Below are 25,970 nucleotides of genomic sequence, written 5' to 3'. Positions count from 1 at the left end.
GTGACTGCTTCTTGTTGGTGGATTAACTTGCAGTCAGATGTACCTCAAAAACTTAAATTGTCTAGACCTTGTGCAGATATCTCTCTTAGACGATCTGGATTTTGGAGTCTTCAATCCTGAGAGAATCTCAATCTGATTAACCTTAATCTAACTGCGCTGTGGGCAGATTATATAATGGTTTGAACAAATTACACTGAAAATTACAATAGTGGATGACGATAAACTCATCAGCTGAAGAATCAATCATAAATTTGGAATACGATGAGTTTTGTTTCAATCTTCTCTATCATAACGAAGTATAAATTTTGATTATATTTCACAAACAAGGTTTTTACTAGCAAATCGAGACTACTACTGTAGGAAAACGTCTAGATCAAGATAAAGTTTGCTTTACAACGACAACCTCAGTGAACCAAAAGCATTTGGATTACGGTGAGTAGATGAGCCTCGTGAACCAAAAGCAGGCGTAGAAGCCGATTGTTCCGGTGACAACAAAGAATGCATAAGAAGCGATGAGCATGTACCCGAAGTATAAGAGGACCGAGACCAGCTTTGTGATTTCGAGCTTTGTGAAGAAGTAGAATGTGGCGTAGAGGAAGAGGTACAGAGCCGGTGAGCCGGATGTGAGGTATGATCTCCACCACCACAAGTAATCCTCGCTGCACAACTGGAAGTAGCAGAGGACGATGGTGATCTCGGCGCACGTGATGATGAGGATGATGAAGACCAAGAAGAGGAAACCAAACATGTAGTAGAACTGGTTCAGCCAAATCGAAGTGAGGATGAAGTATAGTTCGTTGAAAACCGCTCCGAATGTGAGGATCCCTCCTACTAGAATTGAGAAAACTGGGTTCATGTACCAGGCCTGTTCTGGGATCTGTCTTGGGACTTTGTTTGTCTTTACTGGATCCTCAAGTGCTGACTTCCTGAACCCAACATAGCCTCCCACAAATACAAGTGGGACTGAGATTCCGAACCAAAAATAGACCAGGGTCAACATTGTGCCAAATGGCACAGCTCCAGATGAGTTCTGGCCCCAAATCAGAGTGTTCAAGACAATGAAAATGGCAGAGATAGTTGCTGGGAACATGACTGCAGTCCTGAATGCGATTTTCATCCATTCTGTACCCTGAAACATCTTGTACAAGCGAACTGAGGCATAACCGGCGAAAAGTCCCATGAAGACAAAAAGCAAGAGCATTGTGGTCATAAGACCACCCCGGTTAGATGGGGAGAGGAAGCCAAGGACAGCAAATATCATTGTCACCAGTATCATTCCAAACAATTGAGCACCAGTTCCAACATGTACACAGAGCAATTCAAAATTATTTGGAGCCCTGAAGACATCCCCATGGATAAGTTTCCATCCTGTTTCTTCATGCGCTTCTTCCTGGGTCTCAAGTTCATTATCCTTGGAGATATCACGATAGAGTGTTCTTAACATAATCATCGCTACCATACACGAAAGGAAGAGGACATTAACTAATGAGTTGACAATTGAAAACCAATGGATTTGGTCGTCACTCATCCGTAGATAAGCATCCCATCTAGAAGCCCACTTCACATCACTCTCCTAAACAGGTAGACATGAAAAGAAGTATCCGATGAGATGACTAGTTCATCACAAATGACAAAGTATGTTCAACACCGTTACATCAGAAATATTAGGGCAATAGACATACGATAGTAGTTCATGACACAAATAAATGATGCTATAATAAGCAAACAGTAGACAGTAAATTATGAGTTATAATTCTCCCATGAGAAAATACCAAGTAAAATTTTAAATTAATGAGCTCACCTGGAATTCAACATCATAGGTAAATACAATTTCTTGCTTTTCGGCAACCTCTTGAGGAGAGTTAGAATTAAGAACAAAGTGTTTCGAATGGGGGTCACAGGTAGTTAACTCATTCCATTTCCCTTCAAATTCATGTTTAACACTGTGGACATTCAACAGTCAAACTGATACTTTAGAAAGAAGATTCAGCAAGAAGGAATCATGCAGGAGAAAGGGAACGCCCTGAAAAAAACTGACCTGAATGGTTTAACCTCAAATCCCACAATTCTTGCTGTTCCAGTTCGCATATCTTTATGGTACTTCACGGTAAATGCCAGATGGTTGTGGATGAAGTATTTCTCTTCTTTGCTCTGAGCCCAATAACATAGCGTAAGAAAGAGAAAAACATAATCATCCCCGAATAAGAAAATTATTTGGTGCCAACAAATGATGGACATACCCCAGCATAATGGCCTTTGAGCCCAACATGGAATCCAAGCTGATAAACAGTAGGAGCTTCTTGGTCTGGCCTTTGAATCGGAATGACTAGAGGTAGATTATCAAGGATCCTGTCATAGAAAAAGACAGTCTTAATAAGATATGCGACTTCGTTTCAGTTCCTCTAATATAAAAGAATAAATCATTCAGAAAAATACATGTTCACTCGGTACTCATCATCTATCTTCTCCTTAAACTCCTTTACAAATTTGGCATTAGGTATTATCCGGCAGACAATGTTGCACATCTGAGGCTCCCGCATACTAAACTGCACAAGTCCGATTGTAAGTTTACGAACATAGGAGAAACAAGTAGGCTTAGAGTTTTTAGAGTTGTACAAGTGCAATAACACTAACCACATAGGGGGAGTTCTCGATCCGGTCACCATGGAGCACTTCCCCAAGATTCTCTATACTGTCGACGATTCTCTCAGGTCGGCAGTAAGGGAGAGAGTAATATGAGTAAGGAAGCTGAGTCTTTGTAGAAGTCAGTGTGTTCACTTTAACCTTCAAACGATCTCCCTGCAATAATTCAAATTCCGCGAGGCAAAGCACTTTGCTTCTCAGTCAAGTAAAGTAAAACAACGACGGAATTTCAAATCTAATTTACAAGAAGTCATTCAAATTCCACGGACAGCATTTGTAATCCAGTGAAACTAAATGACGATCTTCTTAGAGTACTTGCTTAGGAGTTAGGGCATATACAGATCGATGTTGGACCAACCAAGAACAGATGCGCCGGGAATTACTCTACGCATCAAGGTATTAATAAAACACAGCCTAAGCAAATCAAAGAAATATGCAGAGCACAAGAACATATATCAAAACCTACAAATCTCAAGATTTGAAATATGATGAGGTCAACTAAACCTAATTCGACGATCATTTCAATAGCAAAGTAGCAACCAATCGTATTCACGATAACCTACTCTCCAATCCTTCTATCTTCCTCCATTTTCTCGGCAACCAAACAGACCAAACCTAACACTAGGTCACAGTCACAGATTCGAAAAGGAACACACTGATCACTCATTTAATACACAAACACATACAATTTCTACAAAAAATCGAAATTAAATGAAACTACAGATTGGATTTGTAGGCGATTGAGAGCTGACCTTGGAGAAGTCCTGCGGAGTGACGCCGGGGAGGTAGAAGGAACGGGCGCCATGCACTAAGAGTAAGAAGATCGCAGAGATCGCCAGGACTGCCGGGGATTTACGAGATGCCATGGCCTCCGGCTGAGAGAGAGAAGAGGAGGGGTGTGTAGGTCAGTTGGAGAAATTTATGCTGTCAAAAGCTAACGTTGGAGCTTTTATCGTGGCATTGAAGCCTCGGTTTGACAATTGTGACGTCGAAACATCAAATCTTTATTAACATATTACACTAAGAGTAAACTGTAGAGCTATACAAACACATTAATGCACAGAGAAATAAACCCTGTTCATACAATTATTAGCAATTGTTATATGTATCTTATAATTTTTATCCAATTTAAACGGGTGAATCGAATCGAGTTAACGAGTCGGAGTGTAAATGTCAGGTTTACCATCAGTTTCAACCTGACCCAACAACAACGGCGACTCTTATTGACTAATAAAATGACCATCATGTCCTTGCTCGGAAGTGTGGTATTGGTAGTTCACAAATTATACAGTTTTCAGTCAAGAAAGTTGTCAAGCATCGGAGACAAATACGACCGTTGCACAAACGTACACCTGTAAAAAAGTAAAAATATTATCTTTATCATATTTTTTTATACCGTATTTGTATCAACTCTTAATAAAAATAAGAGTTGTCTATACAGGTAGATCATGCATCTATTAGAAAAATAATACAAATATAATATAAAAATTGTGATAAATATAACATTGCTCGTTGAAAAGCAATCAAGCACCTATCTTCATCATTGCATCTTTCCCTGCACCACATGAACGATAAAAAAGAAATCAACGCTCTACGCAGATTATATGGTAATTAGTGACCAAGTTATCAAGTCAAAACTCGAAATCAATCGTACGTCTATTATTGCATCTTAATTTCAACTCCACGTCAATTCGATAGAGACCGTCCAGTCTGGTTTTGATGAATCCCAATTATAATATGTCCTAGTCGTTTCAGCCGACTTTGCTTAACGGTAAGAATGAATAATATATTTTAATTTCTTTACAATTACTTGGAAGTTTCCAAATATTTCTTACATTGATAGAATGATAATTAGAAATAGGAAATTAATTCTTTAATTTTCTTTTGTCACCAAAGAAAATTAAGAAATGCTAGTTTCAACAACTTCATTTAAAAATATTCCGAATAATATACAATTAATGTCACGCTAGAGTCTCGGACAAATAAACCTACTTTGATTAATATCACGTCAAGAAACGGTCAAGACACGGCAAGGGCACTTTTGTAAATATGAAAGATATTTTGGGGCAATTTTGTAAATAACAAAACTTCTATTATGAGTGTTAATTATTATGTCTGTGTTTTAATCATTATGTACGGTGAATGAATATGATAAATATGAGTATTTTGTTATATTGTAAGTTTGAAGTATTATTTTTAATATATGTAATATTTATTAGATTTTAATCGTCATATTCTAGTTGTGTCCTTATTTTTTAAACAAGTTCACATGATTGTATTTGACCTGTTGAAAAATGGCCATGAAGGATCTAGTATCATTAACAGGAGCTTTAAGGAATTACTTTCCAACGCCTGCAAGTTCTCATGGCATCGGCGAATATGATCAAAATTTCACTTGAAAATTCAGTGGGGGGAGTTGATGGTCAAGATCACGCTTTTTGCTTCGATAGAATCCCTGAAACCATCGATGGATTAAAAACAACTAAATTATGTAGATTAAAGTCAAACACCAAACCTCACGAGAAACTTTTGGTGTTTTGATGACATTTGAAGGTCCTGCAAAAAGCTTCCGCAACTAAGATAAGTAAATCCTGCATGTGGCCTGGAAATTTGATATCGAATTTCGTATCGTAAGAGTAGTTATACATACTAATGGATTAGAATATCAATCGAATATTGATTAATATGTAATCGATCGAACATTACTCAAAAATGAAAATGGCTCTTTTGGCTCAAGGGCAAGAATCTAAGGTTAGTATCAATCAATAAATTGGAACAACTTCATAAGTATATTTTAGATATATAAATTTAAAAGATCTAATTCGATAAAATTTAAAAGTTAATTTTATTGAAATTGGTAAAACTCTTTTTGATCAAATCAAAAGTAAATATCATTATCAGTTGACAAGATCAAAAGCTATTATATCCAACTATTTTTTTTCGATAGTTTTTGTGAGTAAACCAAAAAATGAAACTGAAGTTACGTAAAATTGTCGGCAATCAGTTGGATGAATGCACAATAGTTTTGCTTGATGGTTCATCGATCACAACTTTTCACACAGCCGTCCTGCATGCAGGTGAAGTTAAATCATCATAATTAAACATGAAATCATCTGAAGAAAAATATGCAAATTAAACAAATATGATTAACATCTGGACCTCATACATAAATATCTTAATTAGATAGAGCTCAATTCCCTGCTGTGCTACGAAACGGACTGAAACTCGAATAATCCTTCGCCATGGACACTTGATATCGAATTTGGTAACATAGGATATATGGGAGTGTACCTACATGTAGTGATGAATAATTATGTAAAAGCATCATTAATCTTGTTCGAATATCATCTGAAAAGATATATATAGAAGAAGAAACTAAGCAAAAACAAATATGATGACAGCCACAATTGATGCAACGTAACTTCTAAATAATATAGAGCTCGGATATTACCAGGAGATGACAATGGTAGACTTGGCGTGCTTCTCACTCAGTCAGTTCCCTGCGCTGCTACAAATCAGACTTCTTATGTACGACGTTTGGGATGTGAGAAATCTTGAGCCACTCCTCTCCACTGCCTTGTTCACAGCGCTCTGAAACCATCCGACAATCCTCAATGATAAGATTCTGCATTGGAAACCATCGGACAATCCTCAATGAGAAATCAGACTTCTTATTCCCTTGATTTTTTTTAGGATTAAGTACCTAAATTCTCGAATTTTTTAGTGTAATTCCAAATTAGTCTCAACCTTTTTAAACATTCCAAGCAAGTACTTAGCTTATTGAAAATGTCACCTTCGTTAAGCTCTGAAATTTTTGTTAAATTACAGAAGGCATACTTTGTCTCTAACATCAATAAGACTAGCATGAAAGCATGGTCTCCATCAAGTAACAGGACACCACCACCCCTTTTAGGCCATAACCTCCAAACCCTGCATACAACGACAAACTTCACCCTACAACCCAAGCTATCAACATCAAGAAGAAGGTCATGGAGGTTGCTGAAATGGTATGAACTGTCATGATGCGGCTGCCACCATCTTCACCACCCACAAAGAAAAACTTGAAGCTTTACTAGCTAAAAATTGACAAATGATGAAATCACATGAGCAGAAACAAGCTCATTGAAACCCTCTATGAATTCTTAACCCTCTTTCTTGTTAAGAGATTTTTCGATCCTCATTTTTGTTTTTCATTTAATTCGTGAATTTGTTTATTTATTTATTTTTTTTCATCTTCATGTCTTTTTTGAAATTATTTTTGTTATTATTTTAGTGCCCAAGTAAGTAAATAAATGAGACCTATTATTGCCACAAGTACATTTAATGGAAAAGTTATCTGGGACTTAATGAATGTGACATTGTCAAAGGTTGAGTACTTGTTTAGAGTGTTTAAAAAGGTAATTTGGAATGCAACTAAAAAGTTGAGAGCTTTTACGTTTTTAATCCTTTTATTCTAATGTAGTCAATTTAATGACAAAATATAAATGTATATTATATATTATCATGTTAAGCGTGTTTCGCAATTTGAAACTTATTCTGACGTGTTAAAAAAATATGTTATTATCACAAACTAGACTCGAGAAGGCACAACTAAAACCCTTAAGTTTTACATGCAAAATCATATCATGTTATTGTCATCATTTGGTGGCTTGACTTAGATTGAACTATTTTAGAATTAATCTAGTATCAACGCCAATGTTTAGTGAACTTGTATAAACCAAGACAAGATTTTTCAAAAGGGGCAATGATCCAATATTATTATGTCTTACAAGTCTCATATTTAATTGTGTGACTCAAAAGGATTGGTTTGGGGTTGGCGGAGTCTTGAAGGCCCAATTGCCTGTTGTTGTTGGTTCTGCCCATCCCCACCGTGAGGTGGGTGCCCCCGCCCCCAGGACACATCAAGGTGAACGTAGAATGTTCTTGGAATGAGATTTCTAAGCGTGGCGGTGTAGGCATCATGGAATTTCCGGTTGGAAAATTAGTTATTATTTTATTATTATTTATGGTTTATGGAATTTCCGGTTGGAATCAAACTCACTCATAGGTAAGTGAGCTTGATTCTTCGTTCTTCTTTTATTGATTTTTTTTTTCTTTCTGAAAGACGAAATGTTTTAATACGGACAGATTTCTACGTTTGCCAAAATGAACCATTGCCTAGGATCCTAAATGTCACACACGTACAACCATGTGCATGAAGTTTGAAGCTTAAGATCGAAGCTTTAAGGTTGTATTGTTAAAAGAAAAGAAAAAATAAATTAAAGGAAGGAAAAGGAAAATTAGGCGTTTGAATTAAGTTTGTTTGACCAATTCACTCGTGACTGCTTCTTGTTGGTGGATTAACTTGGAGTCAGATGTACCTCAAAAACTTAAATTGTCTAGACCTTGTGCAGATATCTCTCTTAGACGATCTGGATTTTGGAGTCTTCAATCCTGAGAGAATCTCAATCCGATTAACCTTAATCTAAATACCCTGTGGGCAGATTATATATATAATAGTTTGAACAAATTACACTGAAAATTACAATAGGGGATGACGATAAACTTATCAGCTGAAGAATCAATCATAAATTTGGAATACGATGAGTTTCGTTTCGATCTTCTCTATCATAACGAAGTATAAATTTTGATTATATTTCACAAACAAGGTTTTTACTAGCAAATCGAGACTACTACTGTAGGAAAACGTCTAGATCAAGATAAAGTTTGCTTTACAACGACAACCTCAGTGAACCAAAAGCATTTGGATTACGATGAGTAGATGAGCCTCGTGAACCAAAAGCAGGCGTAGAAGCCGATTGTTCCGGTGAAAACAAAGAATGCATAAGAAGCGATGAGCATGTACCCGAAGTATAAGAGGACCGAGACCAGCTTTGTGATTTCGAGCTTTGTGAAGAAGTAGAATGTGGCGTAGAGGAAGAGGTACAGAGCCGATGAGCCGGATGTGAGGTATGATCTCCACCACCACAAGTAATCCTCGCTGCACAACTGGAAGTAGCAGAGGACAATGGTGATCTCGGCGCATGTGATGATGAGGATGATGAAGACCAAGAAGAGGAAACCAAAGATGTAGTAGAGCTGGTTCAGCCAAATCGAAGTGAGGATGAAGTATAGTTCGTTGAAAACCGCTCCGAATGTGAGGATCCCTCCTACTAGAATTGAGAAAACTGGGTTCATGTACCAGGCCTGTTCTGGGATCTGTCTTGGGACTTCGTTTGTCTCTACTGGATCCTCAAGTGCTGGCTTCCTGAACCCAATATAGCCTCCCACAAATACAAGTGGGACTGAGATTCCGAACCAAAAATAGACCAGGGTCAACATTGTGCGAAATGGCACAGCTCCAGATGAGTTCTGGCCCCAAATCAGAGTGTTCAAGGCAATGAAAATGGCAGAGATAGTTGCTGGGAACATGACTGCAGTCCTGAATGCGATTTTCATCCATTCTGTACCCTGAAACATCTTGTACAAGCGAACTGAGGCATAACCGGCGAAAAGTCCCATGAAGACAAAAGGCAAGAGCATTGTGGTCATAAGACCACCCCGGTTAGATGGGGAGAGGAAGCCAAGGACAGCAAATATCATTGTCACCAGTATCATTCCAAACAATTGAGCACCAGTTCCAACATATACACAGAGCAATTCAAAATTATTTGGAGCCCTGAAGACATCCCCATGGATAAGTTTCCATCCTGTTTCTTCATGCGCTTCTTCCTGGGTCTCAAGTTCATTATCCTTGGAGATATCACGATAGAGTGTTCTTAGCATAATCATCGCTACTATACACGAAAGGAAGAGGACATTAAGTAATGAGTTGACAATTGAAAACCAATGGATTTGGTAGTCACCCATCCGTAGATAAGCATCCCATCTAGAAGCCCACTTCACATCACTCTCCTAAACAGGTAGACATGAAAAGAAGTATCCGATGAGATGACTAGTTCATCACAAATGACAAAGTATGTTCAACACCGTTACATCAGAAATATTAGGGCAATAGACATACGATAGTAGTTCATGACACAAATAAATTATGCTGTAATAAGTAAAGAGTAGACGGTAAATTATGAGTCATAATTCTCCTACGAAAAAATACCAAGTAAAATTTTAAATTACGGAGCTCACCTGGAATTCAACATCATAGGTAAATATGATTTCTTGCTTCTCGGCAACCTCTTGAGGAGAGTTAGAATTAACAACAGTGTGTTTCGAATGGGGGTCACAGGTGGGTAACTTAGTCCATTTCCCTTCATATTCATGTTTAACACTGTGGACATTCAACAGTCAAACTGATACTTTAGAAAGAAGATTCAGCAAGAAGGAATCATGCAGGAGAAAGGGAACGCCCTGAAAAAAACTGACCTGAATGGTTTAACCTCAAATCCCACAATTCTTGCTGTTCCAGTTCGCATATCTTTATGGTACTTCACAGTAAATGCCAGATGGTTGTGGATGAAGTATTTCTCTTCCTTGCTCTGAGCACAATAACATAGCGTAAGAAAGAGAAAAACATAATCATCCCCGAATAAGAAAATTATTTGGTGCCAACAAATGATGGACATACCCCAGCATAATGGCCTTTGAGCCCAACATGGAATCCAAGCTGATAAACAGTAGGAGCTTCTTGGTCTGGCCTTTGAATGGGAATGACTAGAGGTAGATTATCAAGGATCCTGTCATAGAAAAAGACAGTCTTAATAAGATATGCGACTTCGTTTCAGTTCCTCTAATATAAAAGAATAAATCAGTCAGAAAAATACATGTTCACTCGGTACTCATCATCTATCTTCTCCTTAAACTCCTTTACAATTTTGGCATTAGGTATTAACCGGCAGACAATGTTGCACTTCTGATCCACCCGCATACTAAACTGCACAAGTCCGATTGTAAGTTTACGAACATAGGAGAAACAAGTAGGCTTAGAGTTCTTAGAGTTGTACAAGTGCAATAACACTAACCACATAGGGGGAGTTCTCGATCCGGTCACCATGGAGTACTTCCCCAGGATTCTCTATACTGTCGACGATTCTCTCAGGTCGGCAGTAAGGGAGAGAGTAATATGAGTAAGGAAGCTGAGTCTTTGTAGAAGTCAGTGTGTTCACTTTAACCTTCAAACGATCTCCCTGCAATAATTCAAATTCCGCGAGGCAAAGCACTTTGCTTCTCAGTCAAGTAAAGTAAAACAACGACGGAATTTCAAATCTAATTTACAAGAAGTCATTCAAATTCCACGGACAGCATTTGTAATCCAGTGAAACTAAATGACGATCTTCTTAGAGTACTTGCTTAGGAGTTAGGGCATATACAGATCGATGTTGGACCAACCAAGAACAGATGCGCCGGGAGTTACTCTACGCATCAAGGTATTAATAAAACACAGCCTAAGCAAATCAAAGAAATACGCAGAGCACAAGAACATATATCAAAACCTACAAATCTCAAGATTTGAAATATGATAGAGGTCAACTAAACCTAATTCGACGATCATTTCAATAGCAAAGTAGCAACCAATCGTATTCACGATAACCTACTCTCCAATCCTTCTATCTTCCTCCATTTTCTCGGCAACCAAACAGACCAAACCTAACACTAGGTCACTGTTAGACAAATAAGGAATATGGTTGGAGTCCTTGTGTAATTGTATATAATATTATTCACTAGCCGTCCTACAGCCGTCCTACCTTGTCCTACCTACACACTAGCCGTCCTACAGCCGTCAAGCCGTCCTACAGCCGTCCTACCTTGTCCTACCTACACACTAGCTGTCCTACAACCGTCAAGTCGTCCTACAACCGTCAAGTCGTCCTACAGCCGTCCTACTTTGTCCTACCTACACACTAGGACGGCTACCTTGTCCTACCTACACACTTGTATCATGTATATATTTCCTTGTAATCTTGTAGAGAAAGAAAATGAGAAAAGAAGCATTCTTTTCCATTTTTTCCATATTCACGTATCAATAACAAATATATTTTTTAGCCTACATATCTTTTTCTACAGTCACAGTCACAGATTCGAAAAGGAACACACTGATCACTCATTTAATACACAAACACATACAATTTCTACAAAAATATCGAAATTAAATGAAACTACAGATTAGATTTGTAGGCGATTGAGAGCTGACGTTGAAGAAGTCCTGCGGAGTGACGCCGGGGTGGTAGAAGGAATGGGCGCCATGGACTAAGAGTAAGAAGATCGCAGAGATCGCCAGGACTGCCGGGGATTTACGAGATGCCATGGCCTCCGGCTGAGAGAGAGAAGAGGATGGGTGTGTAGGTCAGGTGGAGAAATTTATGCTGTCAAAAGCTAACGTTGGAGCTTTCATTGTGGCATGGAAGCCTCGGTTTTGACAATTGTGACGTCGAAACATCAAATCTTTAATAACATATTACACTAAGAACAAACTGTAGAGCTATACAAACACATTAATGCAAAGAGAAATAAACCCTCTTCATACAATTATTAGCAATTGTTATATGTATCTTATAATTTTTATCCAATTTAAATGGGTGAATCGGGTCGAGTTAACGAGTCGAGTGTAAAATGTCAGGTCCCATACACTCTCATCCTTTCCGATTTAATATTATTATTGATTTTTGTCTTATTATTTTTATAAAAAAATCAATATAAAGTGTTGACGTGACTTAACTATAACCGCACAAATAGGAGAGGATGAGAGTGTATGGAAACTGGGAAGAGCAGAGAAGCCAAGTCCATCGAGTTAACGAGTCAAGGTGTAAAATGCCAGGCCTACCACCAGTTTCAACCTGACCCAACAACAATGGCGATTCTCATTGACTAACAAAATGACCATCATGTATTGGTAGTCCTCAAATTAGGATTAGGATCCTCTCTCCTGATTTTTGTATGGGGATCCTCATGACTAACAAGTCTGGGCCGTTGGATGAAAATTCAACGTATTATAACTTTAAAGGGACCCTCATATTTGTAGCCGTTGGATTTTCATCTAACGGCCCACACTTGTTGGTCATGAGGATCCCCATACAAAGATCAGGAGAGGATCCTGATCCCTCAAATTATACTGTTTTCAGTCAAGAAAGTTGTCAAGCATCGGAGACAAATACGACCGTTGTACAAACGTACACCTGCAAAAAAAAAAAGTAAAAATATTACCTTTATTATATTTTTCATATCATATTTGTATCAACTCTTAATAAAAATAAGAGTTGTCTATACAAGTAGATCGTACATCTATTAGAGAAATAATATAAATGTAATATAAAAATTGTGATAAATATAACATTACTCGTTGAAAAGCAATCAAGCACCTATCTTCATCATTGCATCTTTCCCTGCACCATATGAACAATAAAAATAAATCAACGTTCTACACGGAATCTTTCACACTCATATTATATAGTAATTAGTGACTAAGTTATCAAGGCAAAACTTCAAATCAATCGTATGTCTTTTATTGCATATTAATTTCCAACTCCACGTCGATTTGATAGTGATCCTCCGTCTGGTTTGATGAATCCCAATTATAATATGTCCTAGTCATTTCAGCCAACTTTGCTTACAAGTCAGGATGAATAATATATTTTAATTTCTTTACAATTATTTGGAAGTTTCCGAATATTTCTTACATTGATAGAAAGATAATTAGAAATAGAAAATTAATTCTTTATTTATTTATTTATTTGAAAACTTCTTTAATTTTTTTTTGTCATCAAAGAAAATTTAGAAATGCGAATTAGAAATGCTAGTTTCAACAACTTCATTTAAAAATATTCCGAATAATATACAATTAATGCCACGTTAGAGTCTCGGACAAATAAACCTACTCTGATTAATGTCACGTCAAAGAACGGTCAAGACACTGGCAAGGACACTTTTGTAAATATCATAGAAATTTTGGGGGCAATTTTATAAATAACAAAACTTCTATTGTGAGTTTTAATTATGAGAGTTTTAACGAAAAGCTCGTGGTACTGTTCACTTTAACGAAAAACCATAGTTTTACACTAAAAGGTCAAACCTGGTTAATTTTACCCTTTATTTTGTCTTTATCAGTTAAAACTCAAAGTTTTCAAGCCATTTTCATTAATTTTCCTTTTAATTATTATGTTTGTGTTTTAATCATTATGTATGATGAATGAACTTGATAAACATGAGTATTTTGTTATATTGTAAGTTTGAAGTATTATTTTTAATATATGTAATATTTATTAGATTTTAATCGCTGTGTTCTAGTCGTGTTCTTATTTTTTAAACGAGTTCACATGATTGTATTAGACCGGTTGAAAAATGGCCATGAAGGATCTAGTATCATTAACAGGAGCTTTAAGGAATTACATTCCAACGCCTGCAAGTTCTCATGGCGTCGGCGAATATGATCAAAATTTCACTTGAAAATTCAGTGGGGAGTTGATGGTCAAGATCACGCTTTTTGCTTCGATAGAATCCCTGAAACCATAGATGGATTTCCGATTCAGCAACATCTCTAAGGCATTGTCTTAGAATTAAATTGTCAACTAAATTATGTAGATTAAAGCCAAACAGCAAACTTCACGAGAAACTTTTGGTGTCTTGATGACATTTGAAGGTCCTTTCAAAAGCTTCCGCAACTAAGATAAGCAAATCCTGCATGCGGCTTGGAAATTTGATATCGAATTTCGTATCGTAAGAGAAGTTACACATACTAATGGATTAGAATGTCAACCGAATATTGATTAACACGTAATCGATTGAACATTACTTGAAAATGAAAACGGCTCTTTTGGCTCAAGGGCAAGAATCTAAGGCCATCTTCAACTGAAGGGTCCAGAGGGACAGAGGGCTGAAAATAGCCTGAAAACCGTCTCCAACCGAGGGCTAGGCTAGAGGGCTCATGGGTCCCACAGAATCTGAAAGGGCCAAAGGGCTGGCTAGAAATTCAAAAAATCATGTTGGTTATAACTGACAAGAATACTTAAAAAAAATTTGAATCCAACGGCTAGCTGACTAGCCGTCGTATTCATTTTTTTTTTTTTTTGGTTTGTTGGGCCATTTTTTTTCTTTAATTCTTAAAAATTCTAATTTTTTGTTTCCCTACAAATACCTAAATCATTCATTACATTTAAGTTCTAATTTTTTTGGTTTTTTGGGTCATTTACCGTTGTAGTTTTTAAATTTAAGTTGTTGTTGGATTTGAATTTAAGTTGTTGTAGTTTTTAAATTTAAATAATAAATTATGTTTGGCCCTATAACCCTTTGGCCTTCAGTTGGAGACAGTTTTTTGTGACAGTGCTAAAACGAGCCCTATGGCCATGTACTGTTCATTAAAATATTAAGGTTATCTCCAACCGAGGGTTGGCCAGAGGGCTCATTTTAGCCCTCTAGCCCTCCAAGATTCTCCAAGATATTAATATTTAATAAATAGTACAGGGCAATATTTGCCTCTGTCTCCAACCGAGGGCCAAAGGGCTCGTTTTAGCCCTGCCACAAAAAACCGTCTCTAATCGAAGGCCAAAGGGTCATAGGGCCAAACATAATTTATTATTTAAATTTAAAAACTACAACAACTTAAATTCAAATCCAACAACTTAAATTTTAAAACTACAACGATAACTGACCCAAAAAAATTAGAATTTAAATTTAATGAATGGTTTAGGTATTTATAAGAAAAAAAATTAGAATTTTTAAGAATTAAAAAAAAATTGGCACAAAAACACCAAAAAAATAAAAAATTTGAATACAACGGTAGCTAGTTGACTAGCCGTTGTATTCAAAAAAATTTTAAGCAATCCTGTCGGTTTTAACCGACAATAATACATTTAATTTTTAATATAAATATATTCATGTCGGTTATAACCAATAGGAAAGCTATATTTTCTGGCCAGCCCCGAGCTGGCTGGCTGCTTGCAGCTAGCCCTCCAGTCCTCTAGCCCTCTCCGATTCCGTGGGGCCCTCTCAAATTCGACAGCCCTCTAGCCTAGCCCTCGGTTGGGGACGGTTTTCGGGCTATTTTCGGCCTTCTGGCCCTCTGGACCCTTCGGTTGGAGGCCATCTCCAACCGATGGCTGGCCAGAGGGCTCGTTTTAGCCCTCTGGCCCTCCAAGATTCTCCAATATATTAATATTTGAATGAACAGTACAGGGCCATATTTGCCTCCGTCTCCAACCGAGGGCTAGAGGGCTCGTTTTAGCCCTGCCACAAAAATCGTCTCCAACCGAAGGCCATAGGGCCAAACATAATTTATTATTTAAAAACTACAACTTAAAGTCAAATCCAACGGCTAAGTGACGTCAGCTAGCCGTTGGATTTGAATTTTTCTTTTGCTATAAATAGGGTGGATATTGGGCTATAATTCACACAACTTTGAATTCAATCTATTTCAATTCAATCTCATTCAATTCAATCTTTAATTCAAGTTTGCAATGAATTCCAACTTTGGATCCTCTTTGGATTCCAACTGGGGGTCCTCATCCAATTCCAAATTGGAAGCAAAATGGACGCAAATGAGACGAGAAGATGAGGAGTGTGATGAAGAAGTTCAAGTAAGGTGTAACAAACAAAACATAGCAGCAGCAAAGTTGTTTACCTTACACCAAGAGGCATACCGGAAAGATGTTGAGAGAGCTTTTGGTATTTTACAAGCACGGTGGAAGATTATTAGCGAACCGGCAAGAGGGTGGAGTTGAGAAAATTTGGACTCCATCATGATGTCTTGCATCATATTACACAATATGATAGTGGAGGATGAGCGAGATGAGTATATTGATGGAGAGTCCGATGACGACCAAGAAGATCCAAATAGGTCAAGAATGGCTCGTGCAAAAATATATGATGAGCCTAATTTGCCTTTCAATCCAAGAACTGGTAATATCTCTATAAATGAGTACATGAGGCGCTATAGAATGATACGTTCTCGTGCCACAAATAAGTACCTACAACATGATCTTGTTGCACATCTTTGGGCCAAAAGAAGCATGGAGTAGGCGTTTAAGTTTTATGTTGTTAAATGTTTTTTAAAATGTTGTTTAAGTTTCATGTTGTTAAATGTTTTTTTTATGTTGTATAATTTGTATGTTGGTTAATGTTATTTAATGTTATTTCATATTGTTTAATGTTGTTTCATGTTACTTAATTTAGTTTAATGTTGTTTCATGTTACTTAATTTAATTTAATGGCTTAGGAAGTTATAGGAAAAAAAATAATTTAAAAAAAATATGAAACAAATTTTGTGAAATAGAAGTTATAGGATAAAAATAGAATTTAAAATAAAATAAAGCAACTATGTGAAATAGAAGTTATAGGAAAAAATGGAATTTAAAAAAAAATGAGACAAATTTTGTAAAATAAAAGTTATAGGAAAAAATAGAATTTAAAAAAATATTAAAAATAGAAGTTATAGGAAAAATTTTGTAAATAAAAAATAATAATAAAACTATAAATAAAAAATTCAAATGCAACGGCTAGCTGACGTCAGCTAGCTGTTGCATTTGAATTTTTTTTCTTAAGCATTCCTGTCGGTTATAACTGACAGGAAAAATGAATTTTCTGGCCAGCCACGGGTTGGCTGGCTGGCTGCTTGCAACTAGCCCCCCAGCCCTCTCCGATTCTGTGGGGCCTTCTCAGATTTTTGAGCCCTCTGGCCTAGCTCTCGGTTGGAGACGGTTTTCGGGCTATTTTCGGCCCTCTTGCCCTCTGGACCCTTCAGTTGGAGATGGTCTAATATCTTAGAGGACCAGAGGGTTAAAACGATATGGCCAACCCTCGGTTGAAAATGACCTAAGGTTAGTATCAATCAATAAATTGGAACAACTTCATAAGGATATTTTAGATATATAAATTTAAAGGATCTAATTCGATAAAATTCAAAAGTTAATATTTTGGAATTGGTAAAACTCTTTTGATCATATCAAAAGTAAATATCATTATCAGTTGACAAGGCTGAAAGCTATTATATTCAATTATTTTTTTTGATAGTTTTTATGAGTAAACCAAAAAATGAAACTGAAGTTACGTAAAATTGTCATCAATCAGTTGGATGAATGCACGATAGTTTTCCTTGATGGTTCATCGGTCACAACTTTTCACACAGCCGTCCTGCATGCGGGTGAAGTTAAATCATCATAATTAAACATGAAATCATCTGAAGAAAAATATGCAAATTAAACAAGGGAACTTTAATGAAAAACTTGTGGTATTATTCACTTAAACGAAAAATCATATTTTTATACTAAAAAGTTAATCCTTATACTATTCACTTACCCTTTATTTTGTCCTTATCGTTAAAACTCAAAATTTTCAAATCATTTTCATTAGTTTTCCTATTAAACAAATATGATTAATATCTGGACCTCATACATAACTATCTTAATTAGATAGAGCTCAATTACTCGCTCATCGATTCCCTGCTGTGCTACGAAACGGACTGAAACTCGAATAATCCTTCGCCATGGACATTTGATATCGAATTTGGTAACATAGGATGGGAGTGTACCTACATCTAGTGATGAATAATTATGTAAAAGCATCATTAATCTTGTTCGAATATCATCTGAAAAGATATATATAGAAGAAGAAACTAAGCAAAAATAAATATGATGATAGCCACAATTGATGCAACGTAACTTCTAAATAATATAGAGCTCGGATATTACCAGGAGATGACAATGGAAGACTTGGCGTGCTTCTCACTCATCAGTTCCCTGCGCTGCTACAAATCAGACACTTCTTATGTACGACGTTTGGGATGTGAGAAATTTTGAGCCACTCCTCTCCACTGCCTTGTTCACAGCGCTCTAAAACTATCGGACAATCCTCAATGAGAAATCAGACTTCTTATTCCCTTGATTTTTTTTAGGATTAAGTACCTAAATTCTCCAATTTTTTAGGGTAATTCCAAATTAGTCTCAACCTTCTTAAACATTCCAAGCAAGTACTCAACTTATTGAAAATGTCACCTTCGCTAAGCTCTGAAATTTTTGTTAAATTACATAAGGCATACTTTGTCTCTAACATCAATAAGACTATCATGAAAGCATGGTCTCCATCAAGTAACGGACACCACCACCCCTTTTAGGCCATAACTTCCAAACCCTGCATACAACAACAAACTTCACCCTACAACTCAAGCTATCAACATCAAGAAGAAGGTCATGGAGGTTGCTGAAATGGTTTGAACTGTCATGATGCGGTTGCCACCATCTTCACCACCCACAAAGAAGAACTTGAAGCTTTACTAGCTAAAAACTGACAAATGAGGAAATCACATGAGCAGAAACAAGCTCATTGAAACCCTATATGAATTCTTAACCCTCTTTTTTGTTAGAAGATTTCCCGATCTTCATTTTTGTTTTTCATTTAATTTGTGAATTTGTTTATTTATTATTTTCATCTTCATGTCTTTTTTGAAATTATTTTTGTTATTATTTTAGTGTCCAAATAAGCAAATAAGTGAGACCTATTATTGCCACATGTACATTGAACGGAAAAGTTATCTGGACTTAATGGATGTGACATTGTCAAAGGTTGAGTACTTGTTAGAGTGTTTAAAAAGGTAATTTGGAATGCAACTAAAAAGTTAAAAGGTTTTAGGTTCTTAATCCTTTTATTCTAATGTAGTCAATGTAATGACAAAATATAAATGTATATTATATATTATCATGTTATGCGTGTATCGCAATTTCAAACTTATTCTGATGTGTTAAAGAAATATGTTATTATCACAAACCAAACTCGAGAAGGCACGACTAAAGCCCTTAAGTTTTACATGCAAAATCATATCATGTTATCGTACACATTTGGTGGCTTGACTTAGATTGAACTATTTTAGATTTAATCTAGTATCAACGCCTATGTTTAGTGAACTTGTATAAGCCAAGACAAGATTCTTCAAAGGGGCAATGATCCAATATATCATTATGCCTTAGAAGTCTTATATTCAATTGTGTGACTCAAAAGGATTGGTTTAGGGTTGGCGGAGCTCTTGAAGGCCCAATTGCCTGTTGTTGTTGGTTCTGCCCATCCCCACTGTGAGGTGGGTGCCCCCAACCCCAGTACACATCAAGTGAACGTTAATGAAATTGAGGTTCCACCATAAAATTAATTGGTAATATGGGAAGTAGTTCAAGATCATATAAACACATAGTAAACATCGTCCCTCACCGATGTGGGACAACTCTCAACATGTCCCCACACGTGTGGCGAATTTTTAAGCCTACATGTGGACAACAACTGGGTGATGTGGAGTGTGTGTAACCATTTGGGTTCACACGAGGACAACCCGCTCTAATACCATGATGAAATTGAGGTTTCACCATAAAACCAATTGGCAATATAAGAGTAGCCCAATACCATATAAGCACATAGCAAACCTAATCTCTTACTCATGTGGGACAACTCTCAACAAACGTAGAACGTTCTTGGAATGAGATTTCTAAGCGTGGTGGTGCAGGCATCATTGCGAGGAATTTCCATGGTGATTTTGTTGCTGCGCGGGTTGCTCGTTTCGAGAACGTGTTCTCCCTGGATCATATCGAGGCATCGGCGATGAGGGAAGGTCTTTCATTGTGTGTTGAAATGGGCTATCAAAATTTCATTTTGGAAAGTGATTCCTTCCGGATTGTGACGGATTTACGTGAGCCTGCGGTTAATAGGTTCTCCATTGGTCCTGTTATCGAGGAAGCTAAAGCTATTTCGTCTTCGATCAATGGAGGTTCTTGTGCCCATGTTCGATGACAAGCTACTGAAATGGCCCACCGACTCGCTAAGCTTGCCCTTCATTGTGAGGTTCTCCGGTCTTGGGTCGAGGAATCTCCATATGTGTTAGCTGATTTTTTTGTGTTGGATTGCAATGGTTGATAGTTATTGTGAGGGGCTGTTTCTTTCTCCCTTCCCTCGTATGTAATGGTTGTTATCAGCCTTCTTTTGATCTAATGAAATGCTCTATTATTGCTCTTCAAATTAAAATTAAAATTTAAAAAAAAAAAAAAAACACATCTCTAATTATATCAAGAGCTTGTTTTGAAGTGGTTTTTAAAACTGTTAAAAGCGTTTTTGGTGAAAATGTTTGTAAACCAATATTTAATAAAAATGCAAGTGAATTCTAAAAAAAACTTTTAAGTGTTTCTTACAAAAAAACATTAATTATGTGCCAGCGCTTGAAGTGATTTTGAAGCCTACAAATATTTTCTTTAAAAGTGGTTTAATTATTTTAAAAATACTACAAAAGAGCCGAAATCTTTGCCATAAAACAAGTGATTTTTGCCATGACACGAGAAGGAAGCAGAGATAGAAAAGAACATCGACGGCTACAGGCTATAGCACTATGTTTTCGGTCAGTGATGTGTTGAAGGTTTTGTTTTGCTGCCAACGTAGGAACTATGGTTAGGCCCTTCATATAGGAATTAGATCCCGATATTATAGTTATTTATCGTGTATCGCGCAATTAGAAATCATTTGATTTTTTTTATTTAAAATTAAACACAAATAACATCTGACGAAAACTAACCGCACAATGTATGATGAACGGCTATGATGGATCCCTACAAAGTGAATCTGTAGAGAATCCTCTTCCCTTGATATAGAGGTGGACAAACAGCCCAAAATACAAGAAAACCCAACAAAGGAAGATAGTATGTTTTAGAAAGTTTTATGAGTGGAATATTCTGGACGCAAACATAGTGAATAATGTCTTCCTCTTTAACCTAATGCATCTTTAATTTTAGGGTTAATCTCAGTTTACTACCCTGAAATTTCTTGATTTTCAACATTTGGTATATGAAGTCTTTTTCATCCCAGTCTGTTACCTAAAGTTAAAATTTTGGGACACTCTAATACATCCGTTAAGTTTTCCGTTAAAACTTATATTAACTGATGACATGATGTCCACGTGGACAATAACTGATCCCCATGTGTCAATATGGGCCCATTGAATATTAAAAAATTAAAATACAAAAACACAAAAAAAAAAAAAAAAAACCTACCCGTCTTCTACCTCCCCCTAACCTTCTCCCTCCCTTCTTTCCTCTGCAACCCGCACCCTCCTTTCTCTCCTCTACAACCCCCACCCACCCTGTCTCCCTTCTCTCCTCTGCAACCTACACCCACCTCTCCTACCTCACCTCACCCCCACTTCCTCCCTTCTTTCCTCTGCGCCTAGCCAATGCTCTATACCCGACCCACCTCCACCCTCTTCACCTTCCCTCCCTTCTCTCTCCTTCGTCCTTTTCACCTCCACCATTTGCAAAAACCCTAATCCTCAAAATCTGAGAAACACAAATTTGAAATTCGATTCGAAGCATCTACAGTTCGCAAGGCACTCGAGGAGAGAGAAGAACCAAAGCAAGGGAGCCACCATGTGTCGTTGTTGGAGTCCAGTGCGATGGCGGCAGGGGCTAGGAATGCCAAGAATCGGTTAGGATTTAGGAGTTTATCCAAATTAGGGATTTAGGTCAACTGGGTTTTTGATAAATTTCAGAAATTGGATGGGTTTCTTGTTGAATTGGAATTCCTTTGGGTGGAATTTTGTTGTGCTGGGTGTGCGGGGATGTTGGTTATGGGTTGCAGAGGAGAGAAGGGAGGGTGGTGCAAGTTGCAAAAAAGAGAAGGGAGGGAGAAGGACCAAAGGGTGCGGGGGATGAGGTAGGAGACAGATGAGTTTTTCTTTTATTTTATCTTTTTAAATTTTTAAATTTCGAATTTTTATTTTTTTAATATTCAAGTGGGCCCATATTAACACGTGGCGCCCAGTTATTGTCCACGTGAGCGCCACTGGGCGCCATATCATCAATTAACAGAAGTTCTAATAGAAAACTTAACGGATGTATGAAAGTGTCCCAAAATTATAACTTTAGGTACCAGACTGGGACGAAAAAAACTTTATATACCAAATGTTGAAAACCAAAAAACTTTATAATAGTAAAATGAGATTAACCCTTAATTTTAACTTTCATTCCACTAGTTTAGATGAATTAGTTTATGTTATCCAATCATTTGTAAAAGAAAAAAAATATTGTTCATGTTATGACTATGGTGCGCAAATACGAAAGTGGAGGGTTCTGCAATTCGTAAAAACTCAAAGTTTCTCAATTTGGGAGCGGAATGGATTCAAAAATTTAAAAAGTATAAAACTAATTAAAAAAATGTCCACTTCTTATCTGTTAACGTTAGCATTAGCTGCCCAACCCAATGGAGTCTCCTAGTTTTTTTTGTTGAAAGGTAGAATTTATTCAATCAATACTAATTGATAAGTTTATATCCTTAGCAAGAATGTTGAAAAGAAAATCGGACCTATACAATCCCATATAAAGGTTCCCCCGTACGAATTGAATGAAAGCTGCCATGTATAGTCTCCTAGTTGGCTTTATGTTAGGGCTTCATATGACCGTATAATTACCATGTATAGTCTTTTGTAAATTACACATATTTGCCTTCATAACGGGATTAGAATAATATGCAAAAATTCTCAAAATTTTAACATAATATCAGAGCGGGTTTTCAAATCTGTTGCCAAATTATTGGGTTCACTTATAAACATTACCAATGTAGCTCCACATCTGACCCATCCCAAAGTGGTCCTAGGTGAGGGAGCATGTTGAATAAAGTAAAAGGTTTCACATCGACTATCTTACAAAACAAATCACAACTTATATCAAATGGTTTCACTTCTAATTATATCAAGGCCTTCTGCATAGAAAAACCACACCTATTGATTGCAAAGGTGATTAAGTAGAGATAATATCGATGCTATTAGTTGTATACCGTAACCGTCTCTCCGCACAATTGTCAATTTGTTCCCTAATCCCCTCCTCCCCGAGTCAAGGAGGTTCTTGTTCCTTGCATGGAGAAGGCATCCACTTGAATAAAAGGAGGGGAAGGATAAGCATCGTTTACATGTCCAATATCCTTTCGGAGTAATGACTTGAAGTGGACGTGCATCATCTTCATCTATTTGTACCAAAACAAGCAAAAAAACCACAGAAAATCACTCTCACTACTTGATGGACGGACAAAGACAGAGACAGTGAGAGAGAGCCAACTTGGTTTCCTTCCTTTTTATGATTTTCACAACCTCAAAATATATATATATATATATGTAGTTATATTTTGAAGTTGAAGTTTCTGGTTGTGGTTTCTTTGTGGTAACCCTACATTGCTACTTGCAATGTGGGGCTAACATCTATGAGTATGAAATGAATTGTAAACTCAGTCGATATCTAAGTTTGAATTCTCATAAGAAGAGGTGGGCAGCAAAACCACCCAACCAAACCAACCACCAAACCAAACCATAAATATCAATTAATGATAAAAAGTACATATTTTATGAACATTTAATTTGTTGGAAGCGTTCCAATTGAACCTTCCCGACCTAGGTTTAAATCACATGATTCTGACTCATAAGCATAATACCATTTCAATTTACCCAAGAAATTCCACACAAGACACTTTAAAACGACTCAAAACCCACACGAACATGTGATGCAACGAGACATGATTAACACAACTTTTCTCCCTTTTCAATGAGTACTATGAAGTATTCTATTGTTGCATGTCAATTTATAAATTCTGGCTATTGTCAAATTCCAAGATTATTTCCTCATTCAAACATAATGTTGTAATAAATACGATTTCCAGTCCTTTCTATTTCACTGGTCCACCTCATAGTACCTCAGAAACTTAAATTGTCTGGACCTTGACCAGATCTCTTTTTCTTAGACGATCTGGATTTTGGAAGTCTTTTAATTCTGAGAGAATCTCAAGCAGATTAACTTTAATCCGACTGCGCTGTGGGCATGTTATATAATAGTTCCAAACAATTAAACTGAAAATCACAATAGGGGACGTCGATAAACTCATCAGCTGAAGAATATCAATCATAAATATGTAATCACATGTTTCAATGCTCTTGATTATCCACTTACTGAGTGATTTTTTGGTGTGACAATTACAAATTCGCATAAGCTGTAACATACGAGTTTATTTATTGGTTTTACATACTACATTCATGACGTGATTTCAATGATCAGCAATGTGGGCCAAGAAAGTGAAGAATTTGGATTACGATGAGTAGATGAACCTCGTGAACCAAAAGCAGGCGTAGAAGCCGATTGTTCCGGTGACAACAAAGAATGCATAAGAAGCAATGAGCATGTACCCGAAGTATAAGAGGACCGAGACCAGCTTTGTGATTTCGAGCTTTGTGAAGAAGTAGAATGTGGCGTAGAGGAAGACGTAGAGAGCCGATGAGCCGGATGTGAGGTATGATCTCCACCACCGCAAATAATCCTCGCTGCACAACGGGATGTAGCAGAGGACGATGGTGATCTAAGCGCATGTGATGATGAGGTTGATGAAGACCAAGAAGAGGAAACTTAACATGTAGTAGAACTGGTTCAGCCAAATCGAAGTGAGGATGAAGTGTAGTTCGACGAAAACTGCTCCGAATGGGGGAGGATCCCTCCGATTAGAATTGAGAAAACTGGGTTCATGGACCAGGCCGGTTCTGGGATTTGTCTTGGGACTTTTTTTGTCTTTACTGGATCCTCAAGTGCTGGCTTCCTGAACCCAACATAGCCTCCCACAAATACGAGTGGGACTGAGATTCCGAACCAAAAAAAGACCAGGGTCAACATTGTGCCAAATGGCACAGCTCCAGATGAGTTCTGGCCCCAAATCAGAGTGTTCAAGACAATGAAAATGGCAGAGACAGTTGCTGGGAACATGACTGCAGTCCTGAATGCGATTTTCATCCATTCTGTACCCTGAAACGTCTTGTACAAGCGAACTGAGGCGTAACCGGCGAAGAGTCCCATGACGACACAGAGTAAGAGCATTGTGGTCATGAGACTGCCCCGGTAAGATGGGGAGAGGAAGCCAAGGACAGCAAATATCATTGTCACCAGTTTCATTCCAAACAATTGAACACCAGTTCCAACATATACACACAGCAATTCAGAGTTATTTGGAGGCCTGAAGACATCCCCGCGGACAAGTTTCGATCCTGTTTCTTCTTGCACTTCTTCCTGGGTCTCAAGTTCATTATACTTGGAGATATCACGGTAGAGTGTTCTTAGCATAATCATCGCTACCATACCCGAAGGGAAGAGGACAATCATCCATGAGTTGACAATTGAAAACCAACGGATTTCGTTACTCATCCGTAGATAAGCATCCCATCTAGAAGCCCACTTCACATCACTCTCCTAAACAGGTAGACATGAAAAGAAGTATCCGATGAGATGACTTGTTCATCACAAATGACAAAGTATGTTCAACACCATTACATCAGAAATATTAGGGCAATAGACATACGATAGTAGTTCATGACACAAATAAATGATGCTGTAATAAGTAAAGAGTAGACGGTAAATTATGAG

General features: G+C 37.2%; 2 protein-coding genes and 1 pseudogene across 2 annotated transcripts; all 3 read right to left on the bottom strand.

Moving 5' to 3' along the window:
- Positions 1-288: 288 nt before the first annotated feature.
- LOC108865308 (transmembrane 9 superfamily member 8-like) lies at positions 289-3,688 on the bottom strand. Its single transcript, XM_009360841.3, has 7 exons — positions 3,396-3,688; positions 2,635-2,799; positions 2,437-2,546; positions 2,241-2,349; positions 2,039-2,151; positions 1,802-1,943; positions 289-1,573 (listed from the first exon to the last, which is right to left on the bottom strand). Exons 1-7 carry the CDS (start codon positions 3,507-3,509, stop codon positions 428-430), a joined length of 1,899 nt encoding a protein of 632 aa, XP_009359116.2. The 5' UTR covers positions 3,510-3,688; the 3' UTR covers positions 289-427.
- A 4,564-nt stretch (positions 3,689-8,252) lies between these two features.
- On the bottom strand, positions 8,253-12,039 carry LOC103938966 (transmembrane 9 superfamily member 8-like). Its single transcript, XM_048588463.1, has 7 exons — positions 11,768-12,039; positions 10,599-10,763; positions 10,401-10,510; positions 10,205-10,313; positions 10,003-10,115; positions 9,766-9,907; positions 8,253-9,537 (listed from the first exon to the last, which is right to left on the bottom strand). Exons 1-7 carry the CDS (start codon positions 11,879-11,881, stop codon positions 8,392-8,394), a joined length of 1,899 nt encoding a protein of 632 aa, XP_048444420.1. The 5' UTR covers positions 11,882-12,039; the 3' UTR covers positions 8,253-8,391.
- Positions 8,253-25,958, bottom strand: LOC103938980 (annotated as a pseudogene).
- Between the last annotated feature and the right edge of the window lie 12 nt (positions 25,959-25,970).

The sequence above is a fragment of a genome, unplaced genomic scaffold, assembly GCF_019419815.1.
Source record: "Pyrus x bretschneideri cultivar Hongxiangsu unplaced genomic scaffold, Pyrus_bretschneideri_v1 Contig28, whole genome shotgun sequence".
NCBI lineage: Eukaryota > Viridiplantae > Streptophyta > Magnoliopsida > Rosales > Rosaceae > Pyrus > Pyrus x bretschneideri.
This window is presented reverse-complemented; position numbering and strand designations above follow the sequence as displayed.